At 47.4% G+C, this 18,617-nt stretch overlaps 1 protein-coding gene across 4 annotated transcripts in view; it reads left to right on the top strand.

The window, feature by feature from the left end:
- The window catches only part of TRAF3IP1 (TRAF3 interacting protein 1), a 46,243-nt gene extending 39,984 nt beyond the window's left edge, over positions 1–6,259 (top strand). For all 4 annotated transcript variants that reach the window (XM_027461518.3, XM_072041168.1, XM_072041167.1 and 1 more), the window contains 2 exons: positions 3,076–3,299; positions 5,849–6,259. In XM_027461518.3, coding sequence (XP_027317319.1) covers positions 3,076–3,299; positions 5,849–6,014 — 390 coding nt within the window. In that variant the 3' untranslated portion in view covers positions 6,015–6,259. The remainder of the gene's footprint in view (positions 1–3,075; positions 3,300–5,848) is intronic.
- The last annotated feature ends 12,358 nt before the right edge of the window (positions 6,260–18,617 follow it).

The raw sequence follows: 18,617 nt of genomic DNA, 5'->3' as shown, positions 1-18,617 counted from the left end.
TAATGTTTTTATATTTCATTACTCGAAATTACTTTAGATAGGATGATATTTTGTGCTTTTTATGTTAGCTTTGAAGAATTGAGCTACATAAAATGTCCTGAAGTTACAGGGACACTAAAATTATTTTTTAGTATTTTCTAACATATTTTAAGGGCATCTTCGTGATTAATAGAAAATATTCCACTCTGTTTTATTTCCACTTGAGCTTTTTGAGCACAGCTGTGTATTTTAATATGGAATATTTCAAATTGTTAGCTGGATCCATGCTTCAAAATTATACAATTCTGCTTTGCTCATTTACTAAATTGTGGGATCTTCGTTCATTTCTTATTTTTCATTTTCATACCACGTTTGCTGGAGTTGAGAGTTGTGGCTGCTTGGAGTGTGTAGGCATCAGGGAGGTCATGCAGCTCTAGAAAAATGTAAAATATTGAACTCCGAAAATAAAACATGAAGAATAATGCTTCATTTTTAACACACACACGCACACAGATGTGTCCTTGGATAATGGACTGATTGAGTCTTTTTGCTTTTGAGATAATTGTATTTGAACCAAATTCCTTACCTCCTGGTTATGGATTTTTACAATGCAGACAGAGGAAAGTGGTGAGGGTTTGGTGCACTTCTGAGGAAAAACAAGGCAGCAGGACTGTTTTCCTGGGAAGCTGTTGTTTATGATACAGCCTTGCTCCGCTATTGGACTGAAGGTGATTTTGCTTATAGTTAACCTCCCAGTTACACGCGGAAACTCTGGTACCATGGATTAAGCCTTGTAGATGGCCTTGGTGGAGCACAACATGATGAAGTCAGTGGGGACGCCACTGGCCGTGGTTCTCCGAGGTTTGCCGAGGAGGAGACCCAGGGGAGAATATCTTCTCGACCCTAAGAAGCTGTGCTCTGAACGTGGGTGCTCACCAGCTCCTGGGGGATGAAATGGGTCAAAAAGCTGCGCTTTCATCTTTGCGTCGTAAAGGAGAGCAAACACATGGATGCCTCCGGAAAGTATCTGAATAACGTGTTTTATGTGATGTAGCATAATGAAACACCTGCTTCTGTGAGAGAGGCACAGGTCGAGTGAGAAGGAATTAAGATGAGTGTTGTTTTTAACAGTTTAGCCAGCACTCATGAATTGACTTAGGAAGTGAAGGTCACAAGTTCAGCAGCATTTGTCACTTCAGCCCAGTTGCTAATTAAACAACTTTAACGTTATAAAATCACAGTCAGCTCAGAAGTCCCACAGTTTTTGTGCGCCGTGTGTGTGGTAAAACACAAGCATCAGACGTAAGTAAATCTCAGCCTTCAAATCTTTAGAAGTATTTTTCTAAAATATATATCTGAGTTCATCAGCAAGCCAAGGGCTGCTGAAATGTGCTTGGCAGTAGTCCCTGCTGCCTCCAAACACAGCTGAACAAACAGCCCCCAGCTCGCACAGGAAGGCAGGCCAATTGGGTAGGAGGGCAGAAGGGGACAGTGTGGTAGATATCGTGTCCCTGCAAGGGAGCAGCACGCTGCCACCCCGGTGTTTATATAGCCGCGAGGAACTCTGCTTCGTAATGGGTTGATCCTGTGGTTGGGGTGGTAAAGAAAGACCTTTCTCGTTTTCCGGCATGCATTAAATGACTGAAATTACTTTAAATAAACTTTGCTTAAAGCCTTGCGTGTCTTAAAGAAAAACTCGGTTTGGGAATTTAGACATTTAGGGCTCTGGGATAGGAAGAGAAATTTGGCTGTTTTTCTTGGGGGGTGAAAAACCATGGACTTTTCTTCCATGGTGATGTTGTTTTCAGGGAGGGCTTTCCTGGAATAAAATGTTCGTAATGACAAAGTGTTTGTAATGTGGCATCATTTTGCTCTTTTTAGGACATCATTTTTCTCTTTGTGACTGCCATTTTAGCATGCGCTTTCCCTGTATTTAACTTGCCGTGAGGCTTCAGAGACTGACCACAGAGAGTCTGCTGGCTGCTCACGAGGGAAGCGTGCACAAGACCAAATTATTTTTGAGTAGTGCAGTTTATTGAGGCCACATCTGCAGCTGGCATGACTTTACAAACACTGTTAACAGAACTACAAGGAAGGGAATAACCACCACCTATTTCAGCTGTGCAGCATGCGGCACTATTATCAGGACCAGCATTAGGAGCTGGAACTGCAGATACAGCTGGTGGAAAGAGAGAAGCATCTTGAAGGGAGCGATTTGGAGGACTAAACCATGTGCTGCAAGGTGGCTGTAGTCTTGATCATCCAATGCAGCTCCCAAAACACTGCTTTGAGTAGGTCCAGTGAATGTTTGTGGTGGGGTACCCTGTCATCATAAGCAGGGACGCTTCTGCTTCTCCCAAAATACTGCCCCTCAGAAGTCATGATCACTGTCCTCTGGAGATGAACGTGACCTTTTTTTTGGTGTGGTTGTGACTTGCAGTAGTATTGATTGAACGTCAATCCACGAAGCCCTTGTGCTGGGCAGACCCCCAGTGTGAAGGGCAAGGATGGATGGACAGACAGAAGGATGGATGTGTGATTTACAGAGAGAACTTGCTGGCAGCCAGTGGCAGCAGCAGATCTCTAGCAAACGTGTTGTTCAGCATTACGCATGTGTTGAGAGATTCTGTGTAATGATGCCGCAGTAAGCCCCAGAAGCTTGCCTTTTAACATCGAAATACGTTGAGCTGAAGGTATTCAGTCAAACATGACCGAATGAGGTGGTCTCCCCAAACACCTCCCCCCCACTGCTCTGGGAAAGATCATGTCAAGAACATCAGTGAGGTCATTTATGGGATCAAACACTAATTTTAATGTTGTGTGCTTTCTGACCCGAAAGCAATTTAATATTGCTGATGTTATTGCAGAGTTTTGTAGCAGCTCTCCCTAGCAGTGAGACTTGGATGTGGTAGACTTTCTGCTCATCTGTTTCTAGACTATTGCTTCATTTCTTCCCTTTCATTGCAAACTGTCATAAAAATTTCTCCAGATACTTCAGTTAGCGGTCTCTAAAGCCTTCATCATTCGATACTTCGTGTACAACAAAAGTTTTTCCTAATTTTGATGCTTTCTTCCTTATTCATTCCTCTTTGTTAGGAGAAGCCTCTTGTATCAGAAGCAGCTAGGAAGAAAGAGAGAGACCTGGTAGCCAAAGAAATCGAGAAGTTTCAGGTCTCTATTCAGACACTGTGCCGGAGTGCCCTCACACTTGGCAGGATCATGAATTACATTCAGGAGGACATGGATGCCATGAAGAACGAGCTGCAGATGTGGCGGCATGAGAACAGACAGCATGCAGAAGCTCTGCAGAAAGAGCAAAGGTCAGTGTGGTCAGGGAAAGTTTGATTTATCTTTCAAGACAGATTTCTGTTTCTAGGAGAAGGGAGAGTTTTACTCGCTCTTAAAAGTGAATTTGTCATCAGTCACTTTTGTGGTTTGGGGATTTTTTTTTGCAGTCCAAATTGGTTTTTGAAGTGTTAAAGTCTGAAGGTCTTTTCAGCTCAATTTCACACGATGTACATGACAGCAGAGATGCAGACATTTATGTGAGATGAGAGGGCTTAATGTTTTGCTTTTTTTTCCTTCACGAATATTTAAGGAGCAAACTGGGTTGTGAACTGGGACAAGCATGAGATTCCCAAATCACAAACAGCTTTCTGTGTGCCATCAAAGACTGTATTCTGCAGTGGTGGTAATAACAGTGGTGATTGTCTGTGTATGGTCTAAAAACAACATCAGAAAGCAAGGAGAGGAAAGGTGGCATGCCTGACAGAGTCAAGGAGGTCAAGCCTAGAAAGAGTTTCTTGGCCTCACTTGCCTGACCGATACATCTTTTTATTCTCCTTGGAAACAGAACTACCATGCCAACTGTGTCCTCTGATCTTAAAAATGATCTTAAGTATTTATGATCAATTTTATCTTCTTGGATTCATAATGAGACTAGATAAATTTGCTCTTCCCTGAATCGATATGCTTAATTCCTGTAGAAGCAAGTATGCCTTTGAGTGGTATTCTTAGCTAAGCCCCATCTTGGTAAGTAGCAATGTGTTAAATGTTGGAAGTTTTATAGCTGCTGGCTTAGTCCACAGGCTGGGGTGGGAATTAGGGCTTTGGTTCACATATAAAGTGTAATGATGTTAATTCCTTGCACTTACATAGCACCTTCTATCCAGGAACCTTGGCAGAGTTTTAAACTGTGGTTGGCCTCGGAATGCACCACCTCTGCAAAGAGAAAGGAAATGGCATTTGACTTTATTTTTCTGTTGGAGAAACTGAGGCATCGGCCCACCCCCCTTTGCCAGACAGCTCAAACCAGAGCTAGGGATAGGGAGCAAGTCTCGCACAGTTCTCCAAGCACGTGCTCACTCGGCGGGTCCACTGTGGCCAAACAAGTCATCTATGCTTCAGTTGGTTTCCTAGCATAGTTTCTAGGTGTGCTTAACTGGCTTTTTCTGCCTGCTGAGTTCCCTGGCAGATTGTACCTCAGACAAAGCTGTCACCTTCATATCGATGCCAAAGAAGACGAGGAAAGAACTGGCCCCCTGACTTTGTTTGCAGGTTGATGTCGACCCAAACTTTATGATGGACAGCTGTTTTGTGCAAGTTAGCATCTCTTTAGCAGAGTCACTCAGCTCTCTTTCATGAGCTAGGACTGCCCAGCAAATTGCAGCACTTCATGAAGATCAGTATTAGATCCTAATCAGATCAGCGTAGTGCTATGGCATGTCAAATCCTTCGTGAAGAATTACCCAGGATCAGACATGAAGAAGTCAATGCTTCCCATATGTAGTGGAATTTGGATGCGTCTTTGTTTTTTTTTTTTTTTTTTTTTCTTCTGTGAAAGACAATTGAAGGATTCCACTGGGGGAATGGTAGCGCAATTTCTAGTGATTTTTTTCTGTGATTTATGCTGATGGTGTAGAATGGAGGAGAAAACTAAATGATTATGAGATGCAGACTTTAGCTAATGAGTCCTTAAAGTGACTGGGTAATTCAGAATGACAGCGGGCTGGTTCGGTCCATTGATTCCTGAGCTGTTAAGCATTCCTGTACATCAGCTACGCATCACAGAGAGGGGCACGTTGCTTTTAAAGCCAAACAGCCCCATTCGCTTAAGATTTGCCATTGTGCTTGTGGTTTATTAACATATAATTCCCTTTTATTAAATTTCCTATTAGTATAGGATTGCCTGCCCTTGTCAGCAGCTAGCGATGGGTCAGTTTTCATGTACCTCGCCTCTCATCAGATGTCTACCTGCTGTCACTTGGTTCTGCTGGCAGCCACTGGTGTCTTGCTGCTGGCCTGTTGGTTTCTTGTAGGAAATAGCAGGTAGCAGGCCAGCAACCCCCACAGCAGTTGAATTTCTAGCTCTGCAATGTGCTTCTCTCCTTTAAACTCTTGCGGTGAGGCCTGGAGGGCTGGCTGTCACCACGTACACCATGGTAACAAACAGGGGCCTCAGTAAAAGGTGGGTGTTCCTGCTTTGTTCTGCCCTGCAGAGTCAGGTTGCTTCGTCCCTGGGCCAGGCAGTTGCAGTTCTTGGCTGGGTAAAGTGAAAGCAGTGCTTGACACACGTGTAAGGTGGGGTGAAACAACTGCAAAGCACGGAGATTTCAGCAAAAAAGCTACATTACCAAGACGATACAGTTCACTTTGAATTGCGGGTGATCTTTCCTGAACAATATTCTTCTCTGTCCACGTTGTTAGCTTTGCCTTTGTGCTTCTTATTCTGAACTTTTGTTCAGGAAGGGTGGGCACAACTGAAATTCTTTGCAAGTTTTCAAGTATTGAATGTACGTTCTTAGAGGCTTAAGTAACCTGAAGCAGCGTAATGTTTCCAATAACATTATGCTCTTTGTGTCTCTTTCAGCATCACAGACAGTGCTGTAGAACCACTAAAAGCTGAACTGGCTGAACTGGAACAGTTGATTAAAGACCAGCAAGACAAGATCTGTGCTGTAAAAGCTAATATTTTAAAAAATGAGGAAAAAATCCATAGGATGGTTCTCAGCATAAACTTGTCTTCAAGAAGGTGAAGAAGGAGAAACAAACAAAGAAAAACCTTGGGACTGACTGACATTTGTACCAAATAAAAAACAAAATAGTGGAGAAAAGTCAAGATATGCCCTGTTTAGATGTAAAATTGTTATGGACCAGAAGCCTAAAAATTATATAAAATCCCATTATTACACTGATCTTCAGATGTTGATATTATCCAGGATAAAATTATATTCGCTTGAATGCTCAAGTTGCAGAGTTATTAAAATAACTTGTTTATTTAGATGTGTACTGCTATTACTTAACAGGTCTTCACCACCCTCTTTCCCTCTGTGAGCTGTTGAGCAAAGTTTCTGAGCCAGTTCTCTGTGCATCCCCTTCCTCTCTTTGTATCCACTGAGGTTACTTTTGGACGCGTGGCTGTGAAAAATGGGCACGAGATGCTTTTTTTGCCCCTTTTTAAAGAAAAATGTTCCAAATTTCTGCAGGTCAGAATGTTCCTGAATCCCGTTCATCATTTACAGCTCTTGCAAAGTTAGCTATAAAAAGTCCCCCAAGATCAAGAAGCAAAGCCCTGTGTAACTTGCAGTTCTTTGCATCATTACAGAGATGATGTCATGTTTTCAGAGCTATCGGGAGTCTTATTAGTGAGGACTGAAAATGCAATACAAGCATCACCATGTAAGGGAGCAGAAGTATTTTATCTGCACAGGTGTTAATTCCATTTTTATTGCATATGTTCATTTGGAAAGGATTAATTTAAGTACCTGTTTCCTCCCAAATGCATGTTCCCGTAACTTTTTGTATGTGAATAATTCCACTGATTTTTTTAGTTAGCTGCAGATGTCTGTACTGTTTTCTTAATGACCTCTTGAGTGTACTGCACGTTAGAGTCCAGCTTTACTAAATCTGCAAAGCGTGTTAGCATAGACACAACTATATGACACTGCACTGAGCACAGGAGGCTTTAGTCCTCTGCAAGGCTATTCTCTCAAGATTTTTATAACGTGCGAGTACATCTACTCCCATGTTGTTTGGATTATTTATGAAGTGGCAGTGTCCTCTCTTCTTTCTTCTTTGGTTGGCAAATCTGTTTCTGTTTTTTTTTTTTTTTCTTTCCTTTTCTTTTTCCTCCTCTGGTATCCGGACCTCAAAAAAATCTACCAAAAGGATAATCACCAGATAGCGTGAGTATTTAACATGCAAATGTGGACGTTTTAAAGGGGGTTGTGTGTTTGTTATAATGAATAAGTGGGGAAGATACTTCTTTTATTTTTCTTTGGTGTGTAATGATCTAGGGTTAGGCCTAAAGGTAGTTCACCTCAGAACTTGGGAGTGTGACAGATATTCAATATTTTGTTGGTGTAAAGTGATTCGTTTTCTGAGCTCAAAGGAATGAACAGTACATTGTATCTAGGAGTTGCATTCTAGCTTTGGTCACCGTAAGGGCAGGATGCTTTGCTGCACAGCATTTTGGTGGGGGTGGAGAGGAAGCAGGGGTTTGTGAAAGAAGAGAGAAAAGGAGACCTGTTTTTACCTGTTAACGGGGTGTTTCAGATGTTCTCCAGGGACACAAAGTGATTTCAGCTCTTCTCTGGGTCAAGCAGGGTTTAAATCATGACTTTTCCTTTCCTTTAGTCGCTGCATTTCATGAAGTTCCCTTCTCCAGGCCTGCTCTCCTTGTCTCCCCCTTCTGAAGGATGCTGCATGCCCTTTGTGTGGTGGTGTGAGCCTTGCACTCATCTGCCCTTGTATTAGGACGTGACTGTCCCCTGGAATGGGGTGGAAAGCCTAGCGCCCATGTGAATATGGGGTGGGAGGCACTGATATGGTTCCTTGCTTGACACATCTCTTGGGAGACCTTAGGGATGGCTCCTGGCATCTTTATGCAGGCGTCTTCCCTTAACGAATAGGGAGGTGGGAATCCTGCCCAGCCTCACCGTCAGCCCAGATACATTCCCTGTGGGGACTATAAGCATAAAATTCACGAGGCAAGAGAAAGGGAGGGAGGAAGAAGCTGTCTGGACCAGAGACACCTTTTTGTTCTCCGTGGGCTGTTGTCAGAGAGGATCCCAGCCCCTGGCTGGCAGAGATAATAAGCAGTAATAATGCATTGGCGTGTGTCCCTAGACAGCTGCTTGCTTTCTGCATCAGATATCACTTCAAACAAGAATCCCTCAGTGTTAGGGCTTAATTACACGTCTCCTCTCCTTCAGTCGTCTCTTGCTCTTTGTCTAGATCTGTTTTCCAGTACGGTGGAACGAAGCTAGTGCTGATGAGCTGAGCCCTGTTCAGTTATAAAGGCAGGCTGAGGATGCAGCACTGCGAAAAGCAAATAAACATCTGTGCCTCGTGAAGGGGAAAAGAGCCTCTGGGGGAGTGGACAGAGCAGCGGCCGTGTCTGCCTGCGGCTCTTGCGCCTGTCGCCGTGCCTGTGCCTTGAGCCTGCATTTCAGCTTGTGGGTGGTTCGTTAGCAAGGGAGAGCTCACTTAGAGCAGTGGTTTGGGGTTTAAAACCCTTCCATTGTCAGCCCCCTTTAGGGCTAATGGAGCCTGACAGTTCTGGGAAGCTGGCCTTATGTTTCATGATGTGCCTGACATTCTTCCCTCTTGTGTAGGTCGGGAGGTGGCTGCCAACCCCTCTGGTCTAGGGTCCGGGAGTGTTTCTCGGCTGAAAAGGTACAGCTCTTGGCAGGACCCTGAAATGCAGCTGCTAGCCAGCATGGGACACCGGGGGTCTGGAGGGATGGGACCGCCCCAGGTCAGTGGGACTCGGGGACAGAGGAGGCCAGGAGGGGACAAACTGGGCGAGCTGAGGTGGGGGATTGCAGCTGAGGTGGGCACTGGATGTCCTTTGTCTGAGGGCATCTGAGGCCATACCCTAGGGTGGTGATGGAAGAGGATTAGCTCTGTGTTCAGCAGCGCAGGGGAAGTGGGGCCTGAAGGGCTGAGGGGTGTGAAATGGGGTTGGTCAGAGCTGAGCAAGGACCCTGAAACCCCAAGGGTGTAAAGCTGTGGTGGTGGAGGTCCCCTCCTCAACACCAGAGTCACTAGTGACAGTCCTGATCCAAACATGCTGGCCTACTACATTCAGTACATTTCTTGAAAATTCTTCAATTCACCTCATGGCAGGCTGAGGTAAAACAACACGGGGCTCCCTAGAAATGCCCAGATCTCTGCATTGTCTGTAATGTAGCATTGGGCAAAGAAGCTAAGATAGAGCAGTTCACTTCACAGAAGCATGGAAAGCTTCGGTTTGGAGGAGACCTCAAAGCCCCCCCAGTGCCACCCCTCAAGCAGAGCAGGCCCCATCCAGCCTGGCCTTGGGCACTGCCAGGGATGGGGCACCCACAGCTCCTCGGGGCAGCCTGGGACAGGGCCTTGCCGGCCTCACCGAGAAGAATTTCTGCCACAAACCTACTCTAAATCTACCCCCTTTTACCTTAAAATTGCTACCCTTTGTCCTGTCACCACACCCCCTGACAATGGGTCCCTCCCCAGCTCTCCTGTACCCCCTTTAAGCACTGAAAGGCCACTACAAGGTCTCCCCAGAGCCTTTTCCTCCCCATGCTGACCCCCAGCTCCCTCAGCCTGGCTCTGTAGGAGAGGTGCTCCAGCCTCTGCCCATCCTCGTGGCCTCCCCTGGCCCTGCTCCCACAGCCCCATGTCCTGCTGGTGCTGGGGGCTTGAGCTGCAGGTGGGGTCATTGGTGTCTGACTTTTGAGATTTGCCTCACCTACCCATAAGTTAGGAGTCCTTCAGTCTTAAACCCTGCACCTTAGCTATCAGATCAGGTCCCTTCCCATGTAGTAGGGGCTATCTACAGGGTTTTTCACCCATCGTGAAGGTAGGTGCTCTGGGTAGCAGGCTCTCTGTGCTCCTTGTTCCCCAAATTCTCAGTCCCCACTGGTATCTTCCCCATGGAGAGAGTTTTTCTGCTTCAGCCAACTTGCTCAGGGGCAGAGCTCAGTCCTGTTTGTGCCCTGATGGCACTTTGTCCTGCTTGGAGATATGCAGGTGTGGAATTAACAGGTTTGCAAACGAGCATCTCTTGCTGGAGGTGGCACTTGAGTGCTTGAGTTTCAGGCTTGGAGGTACAACGTGCTCTGGGGTTTATCTCTTCTGAACTGGGGCTCCAGGCTGCCTGCTGTCTAAAAAGGAACACCATTATGATGAGTATTATTATTGTTTGCTTAGAAATCTGAAATTCCTGGTCACGTGTGTGTGACGCAGGACATCCCATCTCCAACAGAGCCGAGGAGCACACGTCCCAGAGTCAGGTCCGGGTTCCTCTCTTCCCCTGACCCGGTGCCCGACCTGGCTCCAGCTGCCTCTGACTTGGCTCAGCAGTGCTGAGGTGCTGTCGGAGATCTGAAGCCCAGATGGAAACTCCTTCTGGCACAGAGTCCTGGCTGTGCTTGCTAAGCCAGGAGGACCGGGAGCGGGACACGTTGTTGCTGCTTTCGGAGCATGCCCTTGCTTTCGGCTGTCTCCTCGCTGCAATTTGCTGTATTGGGTTTCTTCCTTCATGAAGTCAGACTAGTTTAGAGGCCTCAAAGACAGTCTCTTGCCTCTTGGGTTACTTCTCTTGAGCACATCTTGGAACGTAAGGGGGAAAATGCCAATTACTTTTAAATGCTTTCGGACTGCAAAGCTCTGGCATCCTGTGTCTGTAGAGAAAAGCCGGGTGTTTGTAAGCCAGCCAGCCCCTACATGATTTAGGGGATGCAGCCCATTGAAAGCTAATTGAAAATGGGCTCCCAAGCAGCTTCGCTTTAAAAATGAAAAAGTGTCTGATTTTTTTTTTCTTTTTTCCCTGACACGCCTTGGATCCATCCTCTGAGGAAGCAACCACCGCTGCCTGACGTTGCTGCTGCAGTTGCAGAAGCAAAGGGCAGGACAAACACATGGAGCCCAGCAGCTGCAGGGTTGTGTGGCAGTTTCGAGGGCTATAGGGAACGCATCCCTCTCTGCTGGTGGAGTCCGAGGGGCTGGGCTAGGTGGCTGCAGAGAGATTCAGCTGAATTTGTGCTTATCCCAGAGTCCTAATGTGCCACAGAGGACCACGGAGCAGCCAGGCATGGAGAGCTTCAGCCCTGAGCTCCCGGCGTGTCCCACTGTGCCCCAGGGAGCTGCCTGCAGGGCTGAGGCATGCCCCTTCCAAAATGCTTCCCGACGTGTTTTGTGAGAAAATATTAAGATATAATATTTCCGTTTTCTCACTGGAAACTTAATTAGAAGGAATTAAAAGGCATGGTTTATAGTTTAATTTAATGTGATGAAAAAAGGATCGGCTCCCTCCCCCTTCTGCCCAAATCCCAACCTGCGATGATGGCAGCCCGGCCTCGAATTGCGTCCGACAGCCACAGGAGGGAAACGCTTACCCAGAAGAAAAGAGAAAGAAATTCCACTCCAGATTTACAACTTGTGAAGCAGAGGTTGCATGGGTTAGCGTTATTTTATGTTGCCCTGGGTCCCACAGACTCGACTTTGTTGTGTGCCCGGGAATGGGCTGAGAACTGATTTTGTTGGCTGCCTTCACAGGTCACTTGTGTGCTCAGGTGCTATTTTGGGCCACTGGGTCTCTTGGTTTTGTACACACAGCAAAGTGTGTGTTCAGACAGGCAAGGAGCACGTGTTTGGCCCTGCAAAGTGGGGTTCTCCCTCCCAGGCTCTTTCTCTTTTTTGACGTTTATTTGGACTGAGGGGCTCAGAACAGGACTCTCCCTGTTCGGGGGAGGAACCCAGAAGGCTTCTTCCTTCGGGATCATTCAGTCTCATGGTGTAGGTCGATGCAAGGGAGCTTTCTGCTCCCAATCCTGGTGTCTTTGCCCAGATGTGACCTCTGGGGTATCCTTGCCCATCTCAGGACTTCAGCAGAATCAGGAAGATTTATGGCACTGGGTAACAGTAGTAGTAGGGCCATTTGTCTTTCTGAGGCGAGAGGTGACACAGGGCATCTTCCTCCTTTCGTCCTACTCGTACCTTGTTTCTGCACTGAGGGGAAAACCGATCAGAGCTGGGACTGGGATGGAGCTCACCTCCCCCATTAGCCAAAAGTTTGAGAATCAACGTGACAAGATCTAAATGGATTGGCTAGGAGGCACATGAGGTGAGATTAAATGAATCCTAGAAAGCCTCGGATCCTGTCGTGGTGTCTCTGCTTGCTGGCAAGTGTGCTCAAGGCATTCTATCCGGGTACGGCACCAGGGACACCCAGGATACGTGGAAAGAGGGTGCCCAGCCATTGCCTGGCCTGGTACTTTTCCCCCAAATGGGAAATGGACTGGGGGACATAAAATGAAGGGCATGCTTAGGGTTGTTTGATGGGAGAAAGTGGCGCCTTACGTGTTTTTTAGGGTCGTAATTAGGGTTAGGCTTAGTGTTACGGTTAGGGTTACGTTTAGGGTTGTGAAACAGGGCAGCTTCTGAAAATGCCTCCAGCCATTAAGGATGGGGACTACGTGTGCTGCGTTACTTTACTCTGACTGCCTTGCACTGGATAAGGTGGAGGAACCAAAGGCGCCTGTGGAAAAGCTGTCTGTGGCTTTACAGGAAAAGCAGCCCCCGTACACGGATGGTGACAGCCTTTTCCTTGAAGCAGGAGAGAAAACAGACATGTTCTGCACATGGGTCACCTTCTCCAAGGAAAACTGGTGTCTCCACACAGTGAAAAGTCTCGTAAGAAAGAAAAGTCTCCTTTCTGCTGGGTTTTAAATCTTTTTTTTCAGCTTTTGAAGGAGTGGAAATTTCTTTTAAAGAAAAGTAGGGGAAATGGCTATTTATTTATTTCTCTCACCTCTTTTTAAAACTTTTTTTTTCTTTTTTTTTTTTTCTTCCCCCTGTGATTCCTGGCCTTTTCTGCACTGTAAATACTTCCAGTTGTGCTTGCTTTGCAGAGGGACAGGGCCAGGCATCCCAAGAGGATGCTGTGTAGGTAACAAATGGAAGAACAGATGAGTCCAGCTCGGCAGGCTCATACGCCCATCTTTACTGTGAGATCTCCTGAAGGTCAACAATGCTAATAACAAAAAGAAGAGAATCTGTACAATCTGCTTAAATACCTGAAAGAACTGATGCAACCCCAAAAACTGAGACACGCGTGAGGAATGTTGTTTTCCTGTGAAGAATACCAGACACAGTCGGTGTGCCCAGGTTTACCAGAACCTGCTTTCTCGGTCTCCTGCTGAACCACATCTAGCAGGGTCTCATGCTGCATTGCCCTGGAAAGAAAAGCCCCTTGGTTTCCATCCGGTGTAACTGCTTTTGTGTGAAAGGCTAATTATGGACATAAATTCCTTCCTCCCTCCCCAAAAAGGCCAGAAGAGCCAGTTCCAGATGACCGAGATACAAACCGAAAGGACTTGTACTGATTTAATGGAAAAGGCATATTTTAACAGAGCTCTTTTTGTTTCGGAAGACTGACTCAGTCTAGAAGGAAATGGATGGGAAATGGTACAGGCAGGCAGCGTGAAGGAGCTGCACAGTATCTCTCAACTCCTGGGCTGGCAGCCTAGCCACAGGGACTGTTTTCTGGCTAACAGCTTGACATTGGATTAGAGGTGCTTAATTTCTTCTGTACTTTCAGGTTTCTCTGCTTTTTTGGAACAGTGTCTGCTGATGCTGGAGACCAAGCGTCGGCTGTGCTTGGGAGGAGCTGGGGATACACGGCGTAGTGCAGAGCTGTCTGGGAAGGAGGAGTTGTTTGGATAAGAAGCAGTTGCTTTGAGCAGGAGGCTCCAAGCTGCTCTGGCTTTAGCCGAGCGAGAAGGGAAGTCTTTCTGTCCAATTCAAATAATTTCGGTGGTACTTGCAGTGCACGTTACAGAGCTGGAGACTGGAATCAACCTGAGGTAGGTCCTGGGTCAGCATCAGTGCACGGAGCACAGGAGCAGGCAGGTAGGAACCAGAAGTGACTCTGATAGATTGAGTGAGCAGGTATGCTGGGCTTTCTCTTCACATCCTCCTAAAGACAGACAAACACCCTTAAACTATATATATAATATATATTTATTTGTTTGTTTATTTATTTATTTTCTGGAGAGGTAGCAGGAAGAGAGAGACTGAGATACTCTTCTCTACAGCACCCAAATTATTCCCCTTACCACCCCAGTAATGCATCACCATGATGTAGTTCTCCTTGTGAGCAGAGATGAGAAAGGAACAAAAGCTGGTTTAATAGTTCTCGGTTACAACAAAGTCTGAGGGTGCAGAGAACAAGGAATGACTCCACCAATGTTGGTAAGTGTCTTGCAAGTCTGATGACTGGACATCAGATAAATGGCTCTGGAGTCAAGTAGGTCTAATGACAAACCTGGCTCACCTGGCATATCTAACTCCAGCCTTTACTGGAGCAAGCTGAGACCTCATTTCTTCTTCCTCTGGGTTTATAGCCATATTGGTTCATGGTCGCCCATGACCCTCTCCTGGCCGACGCAGTGCTTGGTGCAGCAGCGTGCACACCTGCACTGCCAAAGCTCTTTGGGTTTATTACTGCAGGCTCACCTGGCTCTCTGTGCATTGTCTCTCTGGAGATTTGGGAGAAGGAGAAAGAGAGCAGGCAGGGAGAAAATTGCTCCCTTTTACATATCAGCAGAGGACCATAATTCTTTTGCAGCTGATGTGGAGTTCATCTTTCTTTCAAGATGTCTTGTTGTTTTGTCAAGATGTTTTGCTGTACAACTGCATTTGTATTTTCCTCTTCAGTTCTTGCAGGAGGGATTTTCTTCCTGGCCTCCGTTTAGCATCCTCTGCACGTGTCACTTTCTCTTGCAGGCCATTCTCTTCCGTGAACGTTGCTCTTGGAGAAGGGAGGAGAAGAGGGCTGCAAGGAGGGATAGATGATATTTAGCTTGGCCGAAGATGCATAGCCCTTCCCGTGGCGTGCAGCTTGATGTAGCAGGAAGGTTTATTTGTTCTAGTCACGCTAAGAGTTTTATTCATGCTTCTTGTTGCTCCTGGCAGGGTGGGAGCTGAGTAAAAGTGCCTCTCTGTCTCCATGCTCTGTGCCTTCTGTGAACAGCTATTGGGGCCAAACAAGAAGATCCTGACAGGAGAGCAGAGGGATAGGTGTGCTGGAGGATGCCCCAAGAGACCTAGTTTTCAAGTGACACCCAGTGGTGCCTGGTTCTGAGCAGCCTGGATGCAGGGGAGCTTGGATAGAGTGGGACAAGGCAGAGGAGAGCAGAAAATGCCCCCTGGGTGGCCTCAGCATCCCATGGGGGCTGGTGGCTGTAGGGGCAGCTGAGGACCTGCCAGAGGCCAGCCCTGGAGCCAGGAGGAATGTGTGGCCCACACAGTGGCTGCGGTTTGCATGTAGCCCTGTGCCAGTCAGGTAATTTGGGAGGAAGGAGAGGTGTTCTCCTCCACTTTTAGTGTTCCCTGGGTGTCAGCTTTTCATTCACGTCTGCAGAAGTGTCAAGAAAAGGCTGGTTTTATGGTTAGCTCCGTTAGACTGGGGGCTATAAACTCAGAGCCCACGTTAATAGGATACTTGTCTTTAGGAGCCAAAACGGAGGGTGAGAGACCAGGGTCTCTTGCAGCTCAATACTGTGCTATTGTGCTGCATTTTATACCTGCTGGTAGGAGCGCTCAGAAGCTGTGTGGGAACGCGCGTTAAACGTGTTATTACGTTAAAATGTCACTTTCTCAGGTATCATGTGCTGTGTTTGCACGGGGCTTGCGGGCTCGCAGTATGCAACCAGAGCGCGGGACCACCCCAAGACGTCCAGCTGCTTCCAGCACCGTGCCGCGGCAGGCGGGCAGCCCACAATAAAAGACACGCACAAACTTCCACCGCTGGCCTCGGCATCCTCAGAGGGAAAACCCCAGTGTGCTGCAGGGAGAGGATGACTCCCTGGGGAGAAGGTGAGCCTGGAGGGGGAAGGAACCCCTCTGCGTGGGGTGAAGTCCTGCACAAGTTCACGCAGGTAGGGTGGTTTTGTGGCAGGGCTGAGTCTCGGTCACCTGCTGGTGTTTCTGCAGAAAAAGTCAGGTGAATGGGAGGCTTCGTGGTCAGGTATTTAATTTACATTTCTGCTGCCCCTTTGGCTCTACATCTCTCCTTCTTTGGACCCCCACACCTTCATATACTTGCAGTGCTTGCTCTGGCCATCTCCTGGAGCTTGACTCCCTGTTGTACACCCTTGTGCTCATCGTCAAAGCTGCAGACATGTTTGATTGGGAAAGCTACAAGGTCAAGCAGGAGTTTTTGTTGGAGGAGCAGCTCAACCACTGATCTGACCACTTGGTGACAGTCCTGGTTCTTGCACTTAAGTCTCTGGGAGGTAAAGACCTCCAGAAAAGTGTGATGTTGCTGAAGCTGTCTAAGCTCTTCTGAGCTGTCTTCTCCTAAGCTTTGGGAGACGGAAACAGAGCCTCCCAAGTGTGTTCCCAGACTCAAAAGCAGGCATTAATCAGCCACGGCACATTTATATGTAATTGGCTCGGACTCCTCTGGAGGTGGTTGCCTTGGAGGTCTTGAGGCTTTTTTTGCTGTACCGTGGAGCAGAAAGGTGTTGAATGTGATGCTAGGCTTTATCTGGCCAGGAAGATCAGCATCTCTGCAAACTTCCGAAAGCAGGCAGCCAGAATCTAAGGGTTCAGGGCTTATTATTGGATTTATGAGGAGGAAATCCCAAGCCATCCTTAGAAAGTGTAGAAGAGTCTGGTCAATGGACACTGCCTTGCTTGGCAGAAATGGCATCCAGAACAGCACGGCCGCTTGAAGTGAAGCTGCTTACTGATTGCTGAGAGCAGCTTTTGCTGGGGGCAAGGCCCTTGTGCCTCTTGTAAGCACACTACGGGAAGGCAGGCTGCCCCAGTCAGGCCCTGGGGACAGCCTGGGACCAGAGCACTGTGGAAATAGGAATGAGGAGAGATTCAAACAAGACAAGTGATATGTTACCTTTAACACTGGGGAAAACAGAAGTGGCTCAGTGAAGCTGAGACAACATTTCTGGAGCAACGCGAGGTTTTTTTAAACAATTTCCTGATTACTTTAACTGCTTGATCTTACAGCCTGAGTATTGCCCTGGTGTTATTTCTTTGCATTTCATTTCCTAAGACGTCCTGAAGAGCAGGGAGTGCAAACTAAAATAAAACCTGGCATGTATTTTACAAGCTGTGCTGGCTTCTCCCACAGACCCCCTCAACCCTTTGAACCCCAGCTGCTCAGATAGCTGAGGTCGCTGGAAAGGCTCCCACCGACTTCTTCAGCCCCCCCTGCGGTGGTGCAGTTGCAAGCTTGACCAAAAGGCCATTTCGGTAAGAAAAGCTCCCCCTGGCTCCACAAGACACCAGGCCAGGCCCCAAGAGGCTTGGTGAGATCCCTCACAGCTCTGTGAGCTGGAAACAGCAGAGGCAGGCCCAAGGTCATGGTCATCAGCTGCCACCTCCCCGTGCCAGGCAGCTCACGGGGCTCCAGTTGTCTTCCTAGGGTGTTTGTGGCAGCTCCCAAGCATCACCTTTTCCTCTTTGGCTTCAACAACAAGTGTGGTTACAAGTTTTTTTTTTCAATGGGGGAAAGTTGCTTGCCTCAGGCCAAGTGTAGAAATGTGGAAAGGATTTGGATCAAACTTTTTTTTTTTCTTTTTGGAATTTTGTTTAAAGAAATAATAGCGCCTTGGGCAAGAGCTGAAGCATGGAAAATTTTATCCCAAAAGGTGGATGCTTTGTGAAATTATAAGCGTGTGAAAACAGGTGGTTAAACTGAAATGGTTTTACAGATTTAAGTACAGAGGGTGCTACCAAAAACTTGTTATAAATCCTGGAGTGAACTCTTCTTGAAAGGCAGAGGTAGAAGAACAGGCCATCAGCAAGTAACCTGAACCACTACCAAACCCACAGGCGGCTCCAGAACCAGCAAAGAAGCCAAGCAAAATGAGAAGAGGCTTTCTGAAAGGTCAGCAAAGGAGCCAAGTCCAGGCCCAGGCTTCAGTATATAAACTCAGCCTCAAAAACGACACCCTAGTGGCTGATATCTGGCTGGGACAAATTTTACATGCGGCACCTGATCCAAAACCTGCTCGAGTCGGTGGCAAGTGCGCTGCAAGCTTCTCAGGGTGTTGGATCAGGGCCTTAAACATGCAGCCAGGAAGAAAAACACCCAAGCAGTGTGCTGCAGCACGTTGCGGGGTAGAGGAGGGGCTGGTAAGGGCTGGAACTGCACAGCCCTTTGCCATGAAAACTAGGGGATGTACTGGTGGAAATGGTCCTAGGGAGAACGAAGTCGTGATGAGGTGGAAGCTGCAGCTGCGAAAGATCAGGAGGGGAAGGTCTTGCAGCTGTTATTGGTGTAATTACAGTTTAAGGGGCTAATTACACCAGGGCTTTGCTGTGCTAAGTGCTGTAGGACAGGAGAGGGACCCTGTCCTGTGCTGATCTTGGTCTGCACAGAAAAGGGGTAACAGTGTTTTCCAACTGACGGGGTGATTTCCATTGAGCCCCACTGATAAAATGTGCTGGAAGGCATCTGCCCCCGTGCAGAGGCTCTGCAGGGAATGAGGTGTCCTGCTCCCCACTGCCTGGCTCCCTTGGGTTCAGCCTTGGCCCACCAGGGTCCTCCCAAAGAGGGCCGCCGGGGATGGTGGCCGCGGGCAGTGGTGCTCCAGCTCGACGCCTCGCTCCCAGCTCCGTTATTA

The sequence above is a fragment of the Anas platyrhynchos genome, chromosome 7 (genome assembly GCF_047663525.1).
Source record: "Anas platyrhynchos isolate ZD024472 breed Pekin duck chromosome 7, IASCAAS_PekinDuck_T2T, whole genome shotgun sequence".
NCBI classification, from domain to species: Eukaryota; Metazoa; Chordata; class Aves; order Anseriformes; family Anatidae; genus Anas; species Anas platyrhynchos.
This window is presented reverse-complemented; position numbering and strand designations above follow the sequence as displayed.